Raw genomic sequence first — 19,281 nt, forward strand, 5'->3', positions numbered from 1 at the left:
GAGGACAGGCAGTTGAACTAGATTCCTTTGGGTTCCTTCCAAGGGTAATTACTCCTATTCATTCTATTCTATTCTATTCTATTCTATTCTATTCTATTCTATTCTATTCTATTCTATTCTATCCTATCCTATCCTATCCTATCCTATCATCATCCTATCCTATTATTTCTATTTCTATTCTTCTCAGTGTCTTGTGTCACCTCTCTTTAGCCTTCTCCCCTGGCTTTTAAGGAAGTAGAAATTTAAGCCAGTTTATAATTTACAAGCCCAACAACTTTTGTTAGCTGTTTCAGTGAAAACCAGTTGCACAGGTGAAGAACTAGGTGAAAAATACATTTACATGTGCAAGGATTCTAGTTTTACTTCGGGGGGTGTGTGTGTCCTATGAGGAGCTCATGGATTCATAGGTGACTGTGGAATTGAAGTGATAAAATGAAATAAACAAGGTTTATGCTATTAGGCACAAAACAATGGCAAACTGCCCCATGCAGCGCCTCACTTGGATGTGTCTGCAGTCTTGGAAGCTTGACTACCCTACGTTCTCCTACAAATGGACCTTGAGCTTGTTTGGAGGTTCTAGCAGGGGAGCGCAGCTACCGTATACCCTTGACCGATGAACGGTACCGTCTCTATCGGGGAGGTCGTCCTCTTCGACCGAGCGCGCAGCTTCGGGAGGGACGCACATGGAGCGTTGAGGGAGGAAGGGGACACCCGCCTAGCCAGCCAGATCAGCCGAATCAACCCTGGCGATCAATGGGGTGACAGATGTCGCAGCCAGATCGCCCTCACATCCAGACAATGAGCGTTTGCAGAGACTTATTTATACCTCCATATTTCTGATGCTTTTTACATAACGGTTTGGCCATATGTTTGCGAATCTGGTGACAAAGCGCATGGAATCATCGTTCTGCACCAAGAAAACCTTCCGAGAGAACCGGTTCCTAACCAGGTTAAAAGTTTTAGCGAAATTCTTTGGGGCGAGATACCGTCCCAGAAGCCTTTGCTATTTATGCAGATTAGTGGCTTCCTATTGGCGGCAGTTTCTCTCGTCACAGCCCGTGTCCGGGGCGGGGAGAGCTCGGCGGCGATCGCGGCTGCAGGCGGGGCAGGCGGCAGTGCTGTGCCTTGGGGCGCCGTGTGTTCGCTCGGCCTCACCGCTTCAGCCCTCCGTGCCGGTGAGTAATGTTTGCCCGTGGGATTTCTCTCTTCCCGTTCTCCCCGCCAGCCACTGCCCGTGGCTCGCTTGGCTCAGGAGAAGCGGGGAGCCGTGAGTCTGTGCCGGGCTCAGGCTTGAGCCGTGGATCCGCTCCCGGTCACGGGCTCCCCGCGTTAAAACACGGCCCGCTCGTCATCCTGTGTCTGCCAAGAGCTTGTCCCCAGGAGGGGTGGGAGCTGATGGCCCCGGGGGCTGCTGCCTGGTACACTCTGAGCACGGGACGTGCCCCCGGGCGGGTGTTGCGGGGGCTCAGTGGAACGGCGGTTGGGTTGCTGAATACAGGCAGGGAAATTCGGGCCCTGGAGTCCTGGATGTACAGGACCTGCCAGGCACAGCTGATCCACTGGCCCTCTTCACCGATATTCTTCTGCTCCGTGTTCTCCTAGCGTGGGAGCGATCGCTTCTTGCACTGATACTCATATTCCCTCTTTCCCCCTCTCAGCCCAGATAGCCTTCATAAATCACAGCAAGGGAGCACATCTTTTCCCAATGTCTCTTTTGTTGTTGAGGTGTCAGGCTAAGGGGAATGGACAGCAGCCTACCAGCAATTGCGGCTCCCGGCTGCAAATTGCCACTTTCCCTCCTTCTGATTAAAGGCAGAGAAGGGAGAGAAGTTCTGTGCCCATCACCAGGGTGTTCTTTCCATCAGATTTCAGTTCACAAGTTGGACTTCTTCTTTCAGTATGGCATGGCAGGCTCAGTCCTACGAACCTAGAATGCTGCAGCTCACTTTAAACTTTGTTGATTCCCTGGTATTTACAAGACAAGCACCCACCATGCCTTTACCCTCCTGTTAGAAGTGACTCTTCTGTTTCTCTAGTTTTTTAAAGTACGAGTTGAAAATCACCTTTGGCTTTTTTTCTTCTTTTTCTGTGAATATAGCTGTATTACAAGTAGCTCCTGTTTCATTCTGTTATTTTGTGTAGTTCACACTGATACTTTTCTTCAGTCTTTTTATGTGTTTCTAATTCACTGCTATATTTATCAGCAGTAGAGATACTACTTGGCAGTGTTTTAGTTCCCTGTGACTTACCTAAGAGCAATTAGAGGCCCCTGAGCACGCATGGGCAGAATAGCCTGGCTTGTTTGAATTCCCATGGTCTGACGCATTTTCATATTTTGTGTTTTCTTTTCATGCCTGTTGGCTAACTAAAGCTAGGATCACTTTGTGCATGCTCAAGGTCTTTTTTCCCTCCGCTTATGAAGGAGCCCTTGGAATATTGGAAACTGGAGGTTATTGTTTGCATGCCAACAGCCTCTTTTCCCGAATTACTTGAACTGTGGATTGAAGTGAAAAGAAATCTCCTTACAAATGGAAAACAGCTCTCAGTTGCAGCAAGGATTTGCTGTTATGGAGTTCTGCATATGAAATGCCATTATGTCAAAATCTGCTTGCTTTCTTGGCTTATGGCTCTACAATGAAATCCAGTTCCTGCTGAGACCTAAACACTAGTCTATTAAAAAATAACAATTAATAGCCTCATTTATGAAGTCATTAAAGAACTAAAATGCTCTTTTAAGCCATGGTGTATTTGATCAACTGAAAAGTCTATGAAGTTTTGCTTAGCAACAGGATTTATTAATAGAAAGAAATGCGACCTGTAGTATAAGTAGTGCAACACTGAATCGCTGATCCTGGATCACGTACTGTGGTAATTTTGAAGTTTCTACTGATCCCTGGATCACCACAGCTAGAGAAAAAAAGCAAGAGGCTTAAAAATATGTTCCCGTGCTTCACCTAAGCATGTGTAGAATTAATCTTTAGATACTTTTGGCATTCCTTGACACAAGGTCTGTCAGTTTTGGAAACCTGGTCTACTGCCTCTTCTCTTTGATCAAGACTTGGCTGTCAGTGATGTCTTGTGTAACTTTAGTGCTAAAACTTACATTTCCTAAAAGTTTTAAGGATTTTCTTAGTGGTCATTTTTTATTTTTTCTGTTATCTCCTACTTAGCAACTTGATGCTTACTTTTCCTGAATTTCAGGGAATTGAAAAGTTTGTGAAATAGTTTGACTTGACTGTGCAGCAATAAAATCAAATCAGTTTAGAATGAAACTTTGCTGAAATATTTTGTCAAAAATTAACTTAAATTTTTGTTGTGTGAGTGACCTGTGAACGATTATTCCAGCTGCCATCAGATTTTTGTATCATAATTAACTTACTATCTCTTATAAATGTTTTAGGTAACAGGAAGTTTGAAATCATGTCTGGAAAACCAAAACTTTACTACTTTGATGGAAGAGGCAAGATGGAGTCGATTCGTTGGTTGTTGGCTGCTGCTGGGGTTGAGGTTTGTTTTAGAAGCTTTAACTTTTAGCTACACATTGGAAAGGTTATCTTTGAGGCAGATCACATGTTATTAGTCAAAAAAGAAAAGGCATCCCAAGATGCAACTGTAAATGAGCAACAGTAAATAAGCATTGGCTATTCAGTGTAATTAAGTTCTTGTAATTTAGGCACACAAAAGCATGGCTTCAAGTTACATGTCTTCTGAGCAGTGACACTGTACAAAAGGTTCCTGCTTAACACAAGAATGTAATCCTTAATTAAATACTTGATTACTGACCCAGAGCTGCTGAGCTGATAGATGTGTTCCTGGCATAACAAGTGTTATCTGTGCCAAGTAAAACAGCAATTTACTTTCTCTAGTCTTTCTGTTTTAGTTAAATGTTCACACAGAGATTTTTGTTTTGTTTTTCACTCCAAAACTTTTTGTTTTGTTTTTCACTGGCTGCATCCTCCATAATAAGCTGTAACACAAAACATATTGTATCTTGCATCATTTAGATGAAGCTTAGCAGGGTGAAGTGAGCAAATTGACCCACATGTGTAGGGAAATTAGAAATCTCTGCGCAGGAGGAAAAATATTTGGGTAAAATAGAGAAGGAAGATACCTCTTTAAAATAGTTCTTTCTGATGGTATATAATTTACTTATTCATTTGCTACCTATCTTGGTGGTAATCTGGTAATACAGTTTGAGGACAGAAAGGACTAGTGTTTGCTCCGAGTGTCCTCTTTTACACACTAAGCTGTTACAGTACTTACAGTTCCTTGTGTACTGAACCGAGGAATACAAGTTTTTTAATAAGATCACCAGTCTTTAAGGCCTTACAGAACAGAACTGTCTGCTTCCCTGCATCATTTGTTCCTATGTTTTAAGTCACTCTCTCTTTTTTTTTTTTAATTAAAAAAAAAACCAAAACTGTTGATGGGTACCAGTTTCTACATTTCTCCTTGGAATATTCTTTTCCCAGCTTCACATCAGCAGAAACCTGGGTTCTGAATTTTAGACTCTGATCACACTTGCTATGGTTGAACATTGGCAGTATATTGATATGCCTACTCTTCTGGGGTTTCCCTAGTATTGCAAGTCTTAATGATAACATGAGTGGCACAGATGTTATGAGAGAGACTGAGCAAGGCATTTAGAGTATGGTAACATCAATCATTTTCTAGTCTCCATGTTCTGCACTGACCATAGACATGTATGGCTCATGCAGACATGTACCTGTAGATGTCTAACTTTGGTGTCCTAATCTTGAACTCAGTTTCTCCATAAGTAACACTGATTGGACCAGCCATCCTCAACATACTGAATATGACTATATCCATCTGATCACCAGCAATTCTGTATCCTTTTGTTTCTCATCTTGTGAATAATTCATCCTCAGGTGTCTGAGACATGCATCTATACTAAACTTCCTACAGGGCTTGCTACTTTTACATTGTTTTGTTTTAGCTTCTGAAGAATTTGTTCCTGTCTACCTCCCAAATCAAAATATCCCACAGCACATCTTTTTTCCACATTCCAGAAAGCATTTTTAGGACAGCCGAGACTGTATTGTTGATTGTCTCACTTTAAATTGTCTGTTCAATACCAAACAAACCATCCTTACTCCAGTTATTATTGCCTGTTCTTCTGCTAGGGTTGCCCTTAGCAGCATTTATCAAGTATGACAGTCCAGGAGATGTTGCCAGCACTTTTGTCCTTGGTATGTTGTCCTTTAGAGCTGTATCTGGAATGTAAAGAACCATGATGCAATTCTTTTCCTTTTATTGTGCTTAAAAAGTTTATCTCTTTAGAAATGTGAAAAGATTCTTATTTCCTCTTCTTTCTCACTCTCTTTTGTCAGTTTGAAGAAGAGTTTTTGGAAACCCGAGAGCAATATGAGAAGCTCCTGCAAGGTGAGTCCATGTGAAACCTCAAGAAAAGTGTGACCGGACTTAGAGAAGATGTGTGAAGTCTTTGAACTTCCATTCCACACAGAAGACATGGGAGTAAAGCTGCGAGCTGCAAGCACCTGCAGAGGCTGTTTTTTCCATATGTGTACAGGTGAAATTGCAAACTGAAGGGTTTCCCAGGCCTCTTGATTCTTCTGTTCTCCATTTGTCTATGTGTCCCACCTGGTCCCACAAACTTAACCGTGGGCTTCAGTAATTAGCAAATAGGTATCACAAAACTTCATTTTATGTCCTGATATAGCGTAAAAATTGGTCATAAGAGAGAAATCTGTGTATCTGACATTCGCTTCAAATAGTGTTTGAATAATGGAACAGAATCTTTGTACATTATTTAGAACCAGACACCTTCTACTTCATTGAGAAGTTTAGTCTCCACTGCATTTCAATTTCATTATAAAAGCCGCCATACACAGTCCTGACTGCAACTTCAGTGAAATTTTTTTTAAGGAAGGATGGTAACCCACAATAATTGTGTTTTTAAGTTTAATTTCTCTGTCCTACTGTAATTTATTCTTAGCATGGAAGAACTCCAGTTTAATACAGTGATTACTCACAGCAAGCTCACCATAAAAGCAGTGATCTTCTGAAGGCAGCAAGAAATGTGATGTGGAGTTACTGGATCAGTCGAATAACATGTGTCCTTGCTTTTAGGTGGATCCCTGCTGTTTCAGCAAGTGCCCATGGTAGAGATCGATGGGATGAAGATGGTGCAGACCAGAGCCATCCTCAGCTACATTGCAGCGAAGTACAACCTCTATGGGAAGGACCTGAAGGAAAGAGCCTTGTATGTAACAGTATTACTCTTCTTGAATTTATTATAGTAGCTCTGATGCATCTAGAATTAGTTGCACACACACAGAGAATCAATTGTGTGCCTCAGTGATACACAACTTGCAGTGAGCCAGGAGGGCACAGTTAGATGCAAGCCAACTGATTTGTTCTAACTCAGTTACTTTTCACATAAAAATATGTGAGGCAGGGGTTTATTGTGCCTTAATAAAAGATTAATAGAGCCTGACACAGGTATTCAAGAGGGGACTGGCACGTAGATACTGAACTACTGCTGTAATCAGGAAACTCTGGAAAGAAATGGTTAGTTTTTAACTTTTGGCTGCAAAATAATAGCTGTCAGTGACATTATCTGTGATTGCATGATGTCCTGCTGCACTGTAAAAAGTGCATAAATTAGATATATGGGAGCTGGGGAAAGAACAGCTAAAAGCTGTTGGAAAACTATTGGTTTCATGTGAAATTACATCCATGTGAAATTACATCTTGATGTTGTGTCTGTGAAGAAATAAAAATAGGATTGGGCTATGTCAGTATGTAGCATTTTAAATGTCCATCTGCTGTACAAAACCTGCTCTCATAGCTCTGGAAAAGGGACAATCTGAAGAACTGATGTACTGACAATTTAGCTGGATGAAGAATCTGGTATGCTTCAGACTTCCAACCCCATTATTAATCTATTTGGCAGTACTTGGGCTTTGGATGAAATTCAGGAGGTGGGATACATCCAGACAATTAAGTCAGTTGGGAGTGACTCCTTGTGGTGCTGTGTGTTTCTTTGGTGATTCTGAAGTGATCTGTAACACCAAAGTTACAGTCTTAACCTCTGTGCAATCCTGTTTAATCCTGCTCAATGAAGCAAGTAAAGAGCCAGAACCAGTACAAATACTCAGACTGTAATAGATTTTTTTAATTGCAGAAATAATTTCCATGAGGGGGATGAGAAATTCAATTTTTGCTATTCTAAAACAAATACAAGGTAATTCTGCTTGTGAAGGGGCCTTCTATTTAAGGGTTTTGTTTGCTTTGGTTTTAAGGATTGATATGTATGTTGGAGGAACTGAAGACCTTACGGGCTTCATTTTGATGTTCCCTTTCTTATCGGCAGAGGATAAAGAGAAGCAACGTGCTTTACTAGTTCAAAAGGCAACAAGCAGGTATTTCCCAGTATATGAAAAGGTATGTAGGAGGATCATTTTCTTCCCTGATTCTGGAGGGATGACAATGGGAACACTGGATATTTCAGCACAACCAGAAACAAAAGTGTCAGTGCAGTACTTTACATCAGGACATCCATTCTGTCTGTTGGCTGGAGGGGGGTCAGAGCAGTATCAGACAAGTTGGGGCAGGTCAACCTAAGAGCCTTTGATGTATTTTCTGCCCTGTGTCCAGGTGAGGAAGGGAGTGATACAGTAGCTTTAATGGGCACCTGGTGCCTAGGCAGGGTAAACTCACTACAGTAACTTGCATTGCAAAAGCAGTGCTAATTGTCTTCTTTGTTTAACATTTCAAATACATCTTGGAGTCTTCTTACAGACAGTAATACAGAGCTATCACTGCTGACTTCTAGCCATACTGGAATCTGCCTAAGCTTGCTGCTTAAGCCATACTGGAATCTTGGTGGTTTTGTAAGTGATACTTTAAGAGATAGGACCCAAGATATACTCTCAATGGAAATTAATATGCACAGACAGGATGATCTGGCAGGAATAGCTGCTTCTCTGTTTTAAAGACTAAAGAGAAGACAGTTTTCCAGTTTGCCAAGTCTCCTATAGGTGGTTGCAAGAGTGCATTCTGCCGTAGATTACACTTGTTGCACCTTCGCCCAAATGCTTTAGGCTGATCACCTCTCTCTTATGTTCCCTGTTTTCCCATTGAAGCTGTAACTACATATAGAAAAATTCAAGATATATTAGACTTGAAAGGTGTGAATACCAAAGAGGTATCTAACCCTGTAGTCCCATACACAGGGTTTCTTAGGGCTACAGGAGAAAGGATGGGTAAGGAAAACCCTGGGATTCTAGATTTTTACTGTAAAATGGTCAATGACTGCTGGTACATCATGTGTTTTCCCCTGTTAGCTGCATGGGAGAGAAGGGTGAAAAGGACACAGTAAGTATTGTCAAAGAAGGTGTGCCTGTGCATTTTGAAAGCATGAACCTCAGCTGGCTATCCACACCTGAGTGTTTTCATATATGACATTTCTAGGTTTTGAAAGACCATGGACAGGACTTCCTTATTGGCAACAATTTTAGCTGGGCAGACGTTCATCTTCTTGAAGCCATTTTAGCGGTAGAAGAGAAGAAGTCAGATGTGCTCTCAGGCTTTCCTCAGTTACAGGTACCTTGCACTAACAAGATGCTCAGATGGCTGTAAATGTGATAAATATTTCAAAGTCTGTTATGTGTAGATAATTCCATAAAATATTTGTCACTTTTTCATTGTTGTCATGCTCTTCCTGCCTTAGGAGAGCCTTGTAAGATCTTTCATCTAGAGAAACTCTCAGTACACATCTGAAGAAATGCACCCTCCCTTTTTTTGCCTCTCCTCACCAGTTCTGTGCTATCTTTAAGCTGAAGATATTGTCTGGATCACAAGAACTGATCTGACTAACATATATATCAGAAACCACAGATAAATGTTAACACTTCATCTGGTATCAGAACAAGACAGAGCATTGATTTGTTACTGTGGAAAGTAAAAGGGTTGAAGTGAGCAGGAATAAAATTCATCCACAGTTAAAACCATATTTCCTGTCTTGTCTCCACATACAGCTTCTTAAAGGATGTTACACAAATCAGTAAAATAGGTTTTTTTCTTGTGTTACTTTCTGTTCTTTAAATACCATAAGTACTTTAAGTACTTACTGTTTGCTTTCTAGGCATTTAAAGCGAGGATAAGCAGCATCCCCACAATCAAGAAATTTCTTGAGCCAGGAAGCCAGAGGAAACCTGTTCCTGATGATAAATTTGTGGAGACTGTGAGGAGAGTTCTCCGCATGTATTATGATGTAAAAGCAAATTAGTTTTGCTTTTTTTTAAAAAAAAAAGTTCGCGTGGCCACAGGCTGTAAGAGAACTGCCAGATTGCACATGTCCAATTAGACAGCGAAGGAAGGCGAAGGGGTGTTTGAGAGTTGTTCCAATGGGCAGGAGCTTGTGCTCTCACACAAAATACAGTAGGCAGGTATCTTTTGTAACACTTCAGTACTAGCCTATTTTCTCGTTCATTCATCTCGAGATCTTTTCTGGTAATTTTAGGCAAGTGAAATGGCAGCAAGCACACTGTCTTCCTAGAGACTTTGTGGAAAGTAAAAAAGAGAAATGTGAGTTGCTGACTGATAGCTTCAGCATGTTGTGCTGTTTCTGAGGACTTTCTTCTGAGATCCAGACCAGATTTTTATATGATGATTGCTTCCAATGTAGGCCTTTATTGTTCTTTAATATCACTGTTGGCAAATGAAACAAGTGGTTTTTAAGGAAAGTAGGAGGGGGAGACTTGCCAGTTCTACTGGACATCAGTGACTTGTCTGAAATGTCAACACTGTGCCTTTATAACTAGAGTGATAACTTTTATTACTGAATTAGGAAATAAATTGAGTGCCAAATGATTGTTTTGTTTAACTGCTGTATCTAGAGGACCTGTACTAATCAAATAAACTTTTTATGTAGTCACATTGTCCTGTTGTGTCATGAATGAAAGTTGGGGCTTGCAAACATAATTTTTACTTTTCCTGGAGGATAAATTCTTTATATTTGGTATGAAAAGGGTCCTTGTTAACCCATATGCCTCAAAGAAAGGCATATTTTTGTGTGTTTATAAACAAGAGAATGGAGAAGTGAAGGGGAGGGAGTAAACCATCACACAAACCTGTTATAGCTCCTACCTAAGGCTCCTGGTACAGCTTCTATCTAGTACCAACCAAAGTCAAAATGTTTCTTTTCCTCTATTTTTTTAACTCTGTGGTTTCCACAGACAACTAGACAAAGGAATTTAAAAGTGTTTTAATCACTTCAACAAATGGCACTTACATTATGAGAAGCTGCTCTGCAGGATGTTATCTTGGGGTTTCATATTTGTCATTTATAGTTCTACGTTAATGACATAACTTACAAGAAAAGACTTGTGCTCAATTCCTAATGGCACTGGTTTATTCCTGTGTTAGCTGTGGGTTGAGAAAGAAGATGCTGCTTGACACTGGGATGTGTAAGTTCAGTCATCTGATATTTGATGAACAAGTTCCACACTTGCTAGCTTGTCAATCTCTCCAGCTTCAGCAAAATTGAAGTTTCCAGTGCTACAAACACTTTTCCCTCATTGCCAGGTACACAAAGTTCGTATTGCCCTACTGTAGCTTATCAGCTACTGTAATGTCAGTTGCAATTACAGTTTAGTCCTTGGTTTAATCTTTGATTAGTTTAATAGAAAATATTTGGAAAACCCTCTAGTTGTTGATCATAGTTCCTTTGCTAAGTGAACTTTTTCTCCACAATACGAGGAATGTTGTGGTGTAATGCTGTTCCAAAGTTCCACAAGCAAAGATTCAGCAGATGTAGGAGGTGCCTCTGCCAGTTCTTGTTGGTGATAAGCCTAACAGCTGATGGTTATGCCTTTTAGAAAATGGAGTGGCACAGCAGCAATGAATGTGAGCAGATGAACTATTGGTACTGAAGCCTTGTCATCAACACTGTTAAGTGTTTGGGACAGGGTTAACTTCAGCATAACTCAAGAGCGGTTGTGTGGACTGAAAGCCCATGAAAACTATATTTGATGCACTCTTGGAGCACATTTTTCAGTTTCATTTCATCCAGAAAGAATCCAATTTGTACACTCAAAGATCACACTATGCTGGGAGCCAAAGCACAGTTAAGAAATTAATTTTTTTAACATCCTCCTGTTCCAGACCACTAATGTAGACATACGCCGGAATGCTCCAGGTCTGGCCCAACTGACGGTTCATTTCCTGTTTTTGCAGTAAATTGTTGATGAGAACGTCTATTTTGTTTCATTGTTTTTTACTTCTTAATTTGTTTTGAAATGAAGACACCTAAAAGTGTTTGTATGTCGTGTGGACTTCTCCATATAAAATCTACAGCCATGTTTACTTATGCTGTGGTGGCAGGGCTTCATGGTGTGGCACAGTGCTGTGGGTTAACCCTGTCCGATAACCTTCTTATTTTGATATTCTCATGCAGATTTGCCAGTTTAGTTTCTAACCTGTGAAGAGCAGCAGGTTTACAGACTATTATTGTGATCTTTGTGATATTGTGATATTCTGGGCAAACTAGGGATTAAATCACCTTAAATCTAGGTATTTTACAATTTTTTCTTCTAATTGAGCAACCTTGAATCCTGGTAAGCACTCTAGCAGTAATTATTTAGGGTGTTAGCTCACTTCGGTAATGCTTTCACAACACATCAGAGCTCTTTTACCAGCCGTCAAGACAGTGCAGATGTTTGTTGTTGTTTCTCCTATGTCTCTCAATGTTGCTAGCCCAACAATTCCTGGCCAAAAATTAGTTAGTTAGTTAAGAATGCATAGTAACGTGAGGATTTGTTTCACTCTTAACTGTCACAAAACACTTAGGTGTTAGACAGGCAGCTTTGATGTGTTCTCTAAGAAGGATTGAGGTTTTCTTCAATTCTTGCTCTGGAAAGACCTATTTATGTACAAATCAGCCTGGAGCATTAATCTGATAGCCAGGTAAATTATGCTTAGTGGAGGAAAGGGTTGTGATCTTAGACAACCATTTTGGGTTTAAAATACTGCCAATGGAATAATTCCCAGTGATTTAATAGAAAGTACAGGATATTGGCTTTAGTACAAGTTATGGTTTCTGATGACTGTATGGGATCTTTACAGATTACTGTGCAGTGCTTACTGATGTGTGGTAGATTGCAGTTTGTTCCAATGGAACTCTACTATTTGGGTGAGCACATCTGAACATGCAAAAGAACCATCAGCTATTCATAGGAATTTTTCAAGTCTCCTGCATGCTTCTTGTGGCACATCTTCACACCTGACTATAGCAACACAAAAAAAACAAAAAAAAACCCATACCAACCAACCAACCAACCAACCAAACCCAAACAAAAAACAAAACAAAACAAAAAGGCAAGATGCCAAACTCAGGGAAACTAGCCACGTCGACTGAAAGGACTGGAGGATTCCTGACACTGCTTCCAGCAGGAACTTGACAGATATTCCTATGCCAATTGCCACCATAGGCAAAATAGACTTGATTTGGGGAAAACTTCTTTATTACCAATTAATATAGTTGGTTGGTGAGAAAGAAAAAACTTGAACACCTTCCTCGTACTCCTTCCCAGGGTCAACCTCTCTCCTTCGTTCTCCTCTGCGTTCTCTCCACCTCGTGTGTTCCCAGGGATGTTTCTCCCAGTTTTTCCCTGGCACTGTGGGGCAGTGTTTTGTCCCATCTCAAACACCACTCCCCAGCGCGCTGTGGCCTCAGCCGTGCCCGCGCTGGGTGGTTGGATCCGGCTGGATCCGGCTGTGTCCGGCTGGACCCGGCTGTGTCCGGCTGGGGCAGCCCCACCCTCCCCTCACAGAGCCCCGCAGCCCCCGCTGGGAGCTAGCGCCCCGTACAGCCGTGGCTGATTTAATAAGCTTGTGCCTCAGCGGGTTTCTGAAGGGGTCGTGGGGATCGCTGGGCCCTGCTGGTGGTGGCCCAGAGCTTTGAGGTCCAAGAGGGGAAAGTTCGCATTCCAGAAGCGGGTAGGACTGGACACACCAGGCCGCCTGAGCATTGCTGGTGCTGAGGAGCTCTCAGGAGGCTGCTGGGAGGCTGCACTCGGAACCCGAAATTCGGAGTTGGCATTAAACCATAATCGTGCTCCTAGGAAAGGCTCTTTGATTTGCTGCTGGGGAGAATTTGAGTCGTAGGCAACTCGGCGTGTCCCCGCGCTCCCTTTCAACAAGTCGGAGCTGTGAGCATGGAGCTATCCTGCCATGACTTCTGCTGCCCCGAGGTGGGGCCCTGCTCTTTCGGCAGGAGCCTGCGGTCGGCTGCCGGCAGGGAGGTGGAGCCTCCCGGAGCCATCCTCGGGCACAGGGCCCGGAAAGTGCACCCTCCGTGGGAAGGACCTGAAGGACAGACTCTAGTACCGTAACTTCAAACCTCCGAGCACCAGGTGCTCGTTTTTAAACTGTGACTACTTCTGGAGTCAGTGGCAACAAATAATATCAGAATGCAGTTTATCTGTAAGGCATGTTTAACGTCTGAGCACCTGACTGGAAGCGTGTCTGCAAGCCACCATGGAGTGCAGGGCAGAGAAAAGCCTGTATATACACATCTCCAGCAGCCCCTTCCAGGCTTTGTTTCAGTGCTGACCTCTGTTGGAATTTCTCGTACTGCAGCCTGTGCCTGTTGTCTCTTCTACTTTCACTATAGTCCTCTGAGGACAGCCTGATCCTGGCCCCTCTGCGGCTACATATTAGGTAGGTGATGAGTGCAGTTAGATCCTTGGCACATAAGTATTTCACATTTTTAGCAAAGGGCTAAAAAAAATTAGCACGTTTCATAGAAAATAATGAAGTGACTACAGGTAGGAAAGTTGAAACAGTGATCTGAATCAGTAAGCATACTAGGAATTAATAAACAAGAGGCATTTAGTCTAGTTAAATGCACTTTGCCTAAATTCCCACTGATGGGAGAAGCAGGAACTCTGGAGGAGGAGCTGAAGGAAATGGTGGATAATCAGCCATATATGAGCTCCCAGTGTGCCACTGGCATCTGAAAATGCTAATGCGACCCTGGTGTATAGTGGAAATTTTAAAATAGCATAATTGTATGTCTGACTGTGACATTGACTCAAGAACTACCTAGCTATAGGCATCACTTAATCCTAATGCAGGACTGGTGATAGTTTTCTGGTTATACTGCAGGTTTGTGTTGCTTACCCTACAATTATTGCTTTCCATGTTAGACCAATTTCAACTCTGCAGCAGTACCCTTTAATCTCACACCTGGAAATGTCATCCAAGAGAAGATGAAATGAAATGTGAGACTTTCTGGCATGAGAAAGGGAAATTCACCCCATCCTTCAGCCTCAGATGCCATACCTTGGTACATATTACCTCAGCCCTGCCAGCCCATTTGGACACATCACACATTAGTTCAAGCACAGAACATCCTTCACTTTCTCAAGGAAGTAGATACCTTATTTAACTCTAGCTATTATTCAGCAGACAGTTTTGCTGCAGGAGAACTTGAGACAAGGGGTGATCTGGGAGACAACTCTTCTGGATTCCTTTGAAAACCTGATTTGAACAATTATTTCGGAGAAAGTTTCAGAACAGGTTGCACAGAGATGGCTTTGAAATGAGCAGTGTAACTTCCATATTTTTCAGAGTATCTTGTTGTTCTACATTCTCCTAAAGTATGCCCACACAACAAAACAGAGGTGTAGCAGGAGTGTGTGTGTCTCAATTAAACAAGCACTCTATTTTTGTAGTGCCATGCTTTTTTGCTAATAGTAGCAAGTGCTAGAATGAAGGCATGTAAGGCTGAGGCTGGAGAATGTGTATCTCCAGGATCCGGGGGTCATTTTTACCCTGCAAGAGAGACAGAGTTCAAGACAACAAGACTTCACTAGTTGGATAGTGTCCTGGCTCTCCTTGAAGTAAGTGGGATACCTTTTCAAAATACACAATTGAAGTGTGAAGGTTTCGGTCCCAAAGATTGTTATGTCTTTTCTGCTCATTCTCATATAGAAGATTAGGAATCTGCACATTCAGCAGTGAAACATATCCCCATCAACACTTTTCTAACAGGAGTGTAGGTAGTATATTTTATTATTACAGCTTTATTGCCTTGTGTATAAAGACCACAGAGAGTTTCAGCATGGTTCTCAAGCACACCAAAGCCATCTTTCAATATTCGTGCTATGGCAAGGGCAGTTCAGTTCTCTGTGTACATACACTCAATTTAACCTCTCACCATGCAGGCTGATAAAAAGAGGCTTATGTATATGTAAGGTGTTGCAGTTTTGGAGGATGTTACAGCAGACTTTTCATCCTCTAAACCGCAACAGTAAGGGAGCTGTTGCCTTTGTGAACTGGCTGCTGAGGTCTATAGTGCTGCTAACTAGCTGGACAAGATGAGTCAGATTCCTGTTCCATTATCAAATTTGCATTGAGAACTTTTCCTTGAGAACAAGGGAACAAAAGCACGTGATGGTTTGTATCTGACCCAATGCACTTATCTTTCCCTTCACTTTTTATGTATCTTGTACCATATCTACAGTTTCTTCAGATTTTTTTTTTCATTTGTAGCTTTTATGGAAATGTAACCACCATTGTACATGTGCAACTTACATAACTGTCTAAGGATGTAGAAATAAACCTGAAATGAAGGTATAGATTGTTAATAATTTCATCAGCTCTGCTCTGGAATAAAACTCAGAAAAGTCATTAGTTTTTTAATTCCTGTAAACATTTTTCCTCTTGAATCAAGCTGGTTACAATCTTTTGTATCTGTCAAACTTCTGCGGACAGAAGTCCAGCAACTGATGGAAGCTATCCTGATGGTAGAAGAGAAAGTGCCCTCCATTCTCTCCAAGTGTCCTTTTCTGCAGGAAATTAAATCAAATAGCAATTTACACATATTCATTTTAAGTTTTGACAAAGACAAGTTAAAATGCTTGGCAGTTTCTTGCACTCTTACAGAATGCAGATGTAATCAAGAGAGTTCAAGACACATAGGCAAGAGAGTAAAATACAAAGAATAGTAAAGGGAAAACCAGAGCTGAGAAATGCATGTGGAAAATGAATTACAGATCAATTAGTTAAAAAAATTATTAGATAATTTTTTTTTATGCATGTGATTTCAGTGAGAGAGACGGAGAAGGGCTTTCATGTCCCCTATCTTGCAATAGAAGTGGAATAACACAAATAAAAGCAGCAAAAATACAAGCAATGAAAAGCAACTTTTTCACAATAAGATGGTGGATCTCCTTGTTAGAGGATGTCATTTAGGCCAGGAATTTAAATGGATGAAAGTAGTATGAAGGATATCATGAATGTGCTGAAATCTTGAAAGATATTGAACATTTAGGGGCTAAGCAGCTCTTTAGTGGAAAAAGATTAAGCTGTGAAAGGCAGATTATCCCAGTACTGATCACTGTATGGTTTTATAACTTGCCTGACTTGCATCTGCTTTTCTCTGAAGTTGTACCATCTGCTCTGAGGAAATTGCCACTTCCCTCACCATCAGCCCTCAGCCACCATCTGATGAAGCTGATTCCACAGGCTTTTGTAGGCTTGTGATTGGAGCTTTTCCCACCCTTATTCTTTCTAGTGAAAAAAGATTCTTTAAACCTAAGTTTAGATTATTAGTAGTTTTAGTTGTAGTAATGCACATTAACTGAGAGTCTTAGAAAGTCTCCTAAAACGTACCAGATACCAAACAGAGAAAACATACATTTATCTATCAAAATATGAAGTCCTTATAATACATTAGCTATTTAAATTAATTATTTCCCAATGAAATTTGTACTCCTAAAGGTACTTTTCAGTTATCTTTGAAACCTTGATCTTGCCTATCTTGTACCTTGATAAATCAGCCCTTTGGCCATGTTGAGACAGTTAGATCAATAAAGACTAAACAACTAAACAATGTAGTGAAAACCAGCTCTTCATTTAAGTCCTCCTCACAGCACTACAGTGGGTGTAAATCAGAATTAGGCTTACTGTTTTCAGACTTTCTGGTGCCAGTGGTCCAGCTGAGAGCCAAAGAGCTCGGAGAAATATGTGTGAGGGTGACTACAGGCTTGGTTTAACCTTGTCTTTGGGTGGTCAGTAAAGCTTCCTGCACAGAGCTAGAGCAGTCACTGAAGGTTTGCTGCAAGTCTAGGCTTAAGTGATGCATGACCTAACTATTCTAACTATTCATGTGGACTCTTAACTATTTTTATTACAGTGGTGGTATGCTTCAGTTTAGGGGTGCAATAAGCAGCATGGGGAGAATCATCCTACCCTTCAGTGTTGAATTCTTTGGTGGCAGTTAGTGATGCACCCTGTGTGCACCTGTGAGAGCTGAAATCAGGCATTGTCCTCCAAGCTGCTTAGTGGTTTGGGGGGATCGAAACATTTGGAGAAGACTTTGAACTCATTTCATCTACAGCACAAGGAAATGTGTCCACAGAGCACAGTGGGAATGTGACATGCCAGGGCATGGTATACTCACTAGTTAAAATCTGCCTTTGCCCAGCCCCAGATAACTTTAGTGGCACCTGGGCCCCATGCCCACTGCCTGAATACTCATGGGTGTGGCTTAACAAATCAAGTGTAAAAGAAATGTATTTTCTTTTCTGCTCTAGAGGTTTACAGAACACCTATTCAAGTTATAGATAGCAGCAACCTTATTGATATGATTACCTCCAGATTCAAAAGGAGCTTTGTAGTTACATTATGAAAGGCTGTGCTGGAAGCAAAATAAAAAGAGAACAAGGGGGAAGGTCTTTCCTGTGAAACAGGAATGTGTAGAAGGGGAGCAACAGTCAAATCTGGATGTGGCCATATTCAGCAAATCCAAAAAGCATCAGAATGCTTTTCTTGACCACTCACTCATCCCTGAACCTTGAATTAGAGACCCCTTCCTCCCATTCTTCTTTGCCACCAAGCCTACTGCTGTCCTTGACAGCATCTGAGACTGCAGAGAGGACAAAGAGACAACAGTTCCATGCATGCTCTTCTGTGATCTCTGTTCCTCAACCAACTCTTGCACTTGGGGGTGCATGCTGATATCAAAGACTTCAAAAGCAGTAATAGATTAATCTTGGTTCAATACTGCCATCATGCATAGGTGTAAACAAATGCTCCTTTCTTACTCAGCTGTCTGTGTGTGTGCCACATTCCTACTGTAGCCACATCTGCATTACTGAATAAGGCATATGGGGACCATTGGCTGGCACTGCTTGGCAGCACCAGCTTGGTGTGGCATGCATTTACACAGTGCTCAGACCTTCCAAAATAGGGTACCTGTGCTGCCAGCTGGGAACTGTTCTGGGCCTGTGCTGGACTTCTGACCCATGCTTGGGAATTTTCTGTAGGGTAGCCTGGTAATAACTGGGTTTGACTTAGAAAAAATACAGAAGCATGTATTTAATATGCTTTATTCAGTAAACTATGAACTTAAGAGAGAGTTGGAATTAGGCAAAGTGTAAAGAAGCACCATACAGTTGGGTTTTGCTGACAGCATCAACCTCTGAAGCACGTAAATTAAAAATTTGCATGAAGCCTTTAGTAGAAGTGCAGGCTCTGGAATAGACTGCCAGCTACTGCCAGGCAGAGAAACCATTCAAAAATTCCAACTGTGAGGAAAAAGAAAGCTACCTAGACACTTTTGTCCTAAGATTCCCCGCAGTGAGGTGCTGTTAGTAAAGCCATGGCTTTAGACAAATACAATTTTGTTAACAATTTGTGTGGGTTCTGTGAATGGATCTTCAGATTAGTTGTACTGATTGCTGCAGGGGTGTAAAGTGATGCCCAACATCATATGTGGGTCTATGCTAGAGGAAAGAACCTTATCTTGGCACCCAAATCCCATTTTCCATTTGCTATGCTATCCTTGTGTCTGTTCACATCCACTTTCAGTTTTGGGATTTTTAGCTGAAATACAGATAGAAAAGTTGGAAACAGTTACTTCTCATAGGTAAGAAAATCATATTTTATTTCATCTTTACATCAATAACTGAGTATTAGCCATGTATATTTAATTTCAAAAATTAATGCTATAGCCTTGAGACATAGGGTGAGTTGTGACATAAATTGCTTATCTATTTTTTTATATCAAGTTATTTGCTAAGTAAGCATGATACTGTATTTCAAAGTAATTGAGCCCTGTTATCTCATACTTTGGGTAACTTTGCCATACAGAAGCAAAAATAAAAACCTGCTAAACAATTAAATAAGCCTAGAAACTTCAGTGGTTTTTCTTTAAATTATTACTATTACCTTAAACATGACCAGAAAAAAAATCTATAATGTTCTTAGTGTTTATAGATGTCCTGC

General features: G+C 41.3%; 1 protein-coding gene across 4 annotated transcripts; it reads left to right on the forward strand.

Annotated features, from left to right (window-relative positions):
- The first annotated feature begins 1,046 nt into the window (after positions 1-1,046).
- Positions 1,047-9,274, forward strand: LOC146440201 (glutathione S-transferase 3). Of its 4 annotated transcripts, none has more exons than XM_085056664.1 (7): positions 1,047-1,175; positions 3,401-3,507; positions 5,352-5,403; positions 6,112-6,244; positions 7,287-7,428; positions 8,458-8,589; positions 9,131-9,274. In XM_085056664.1, the coding sequence occupies exons 2-7, from the start codon at positions 3,421-3,423 to the stop codon at positions 9,272-9,274; spliced, it is 690 nt and encodes a 229-aa protein (XP_084912790.1). In that variant the 5' UTR covers positions 1,047-1,175; positions 3,401-3,420. The 4 variants fall into 4 exon arrangements, with proteins under 4 accessions (XP_084912790.1, XP_084912791.1, XP_084912793.1 ...); XM_085056665.1 differs by lacking the exon at positions 9,131-9,274 and adding an exon at positions 8,717-9,105; XM_085056667.1 differs by lacking the exon at positions 3,401-3,507 and having other exon boundaries at positions 1,073-1,175.
- The last annotated feature ends 10,007 nt before the right edge of the window (positions 9,275-19,281 follow it).

The sequence above is a fragment of the Lichenostomus cassidix genome, chromosome 3, assembly GCF_008360975.1.
Source record: "Lichenostomus cassidix isolate B80296 chromosome 3, HeHo_3.0, whole genome shotgun sequence".
NCBI classification, from domain to species: domain Eukaryota; kingdom Metazoa; phylum Chordata; class Aves; order Passeriformes; family Meliphagidae; genus Lichenostomus; species Lichenostomus cassidix.

Bases quoted from the DNA above. Each gene is read 5' to 3' on its own strand.
- LOC146440201 (XM_085056664.1), top strand. From the start codon at position 3,421: ATGTCTGGAAAACCAAAACTTTACTACTTTGATGGAAGAGGCAAGATG. The intron at 3,508-5,351 runs GTTTGTTTTAGA...CTCTTTTGTCAG, and splicing joins TGGCTGCTGCTGGGGTTGAG to TTTGAAGAAGAGTTTTTGGA. The intron at 5,404-6,111 runs GTGAGTCCATGT...CCTTGCTTTTAG, and splicing joins ATATGAGAAGCTCCTGCAAG to GTGGATCCCTGCTGTTTCAG.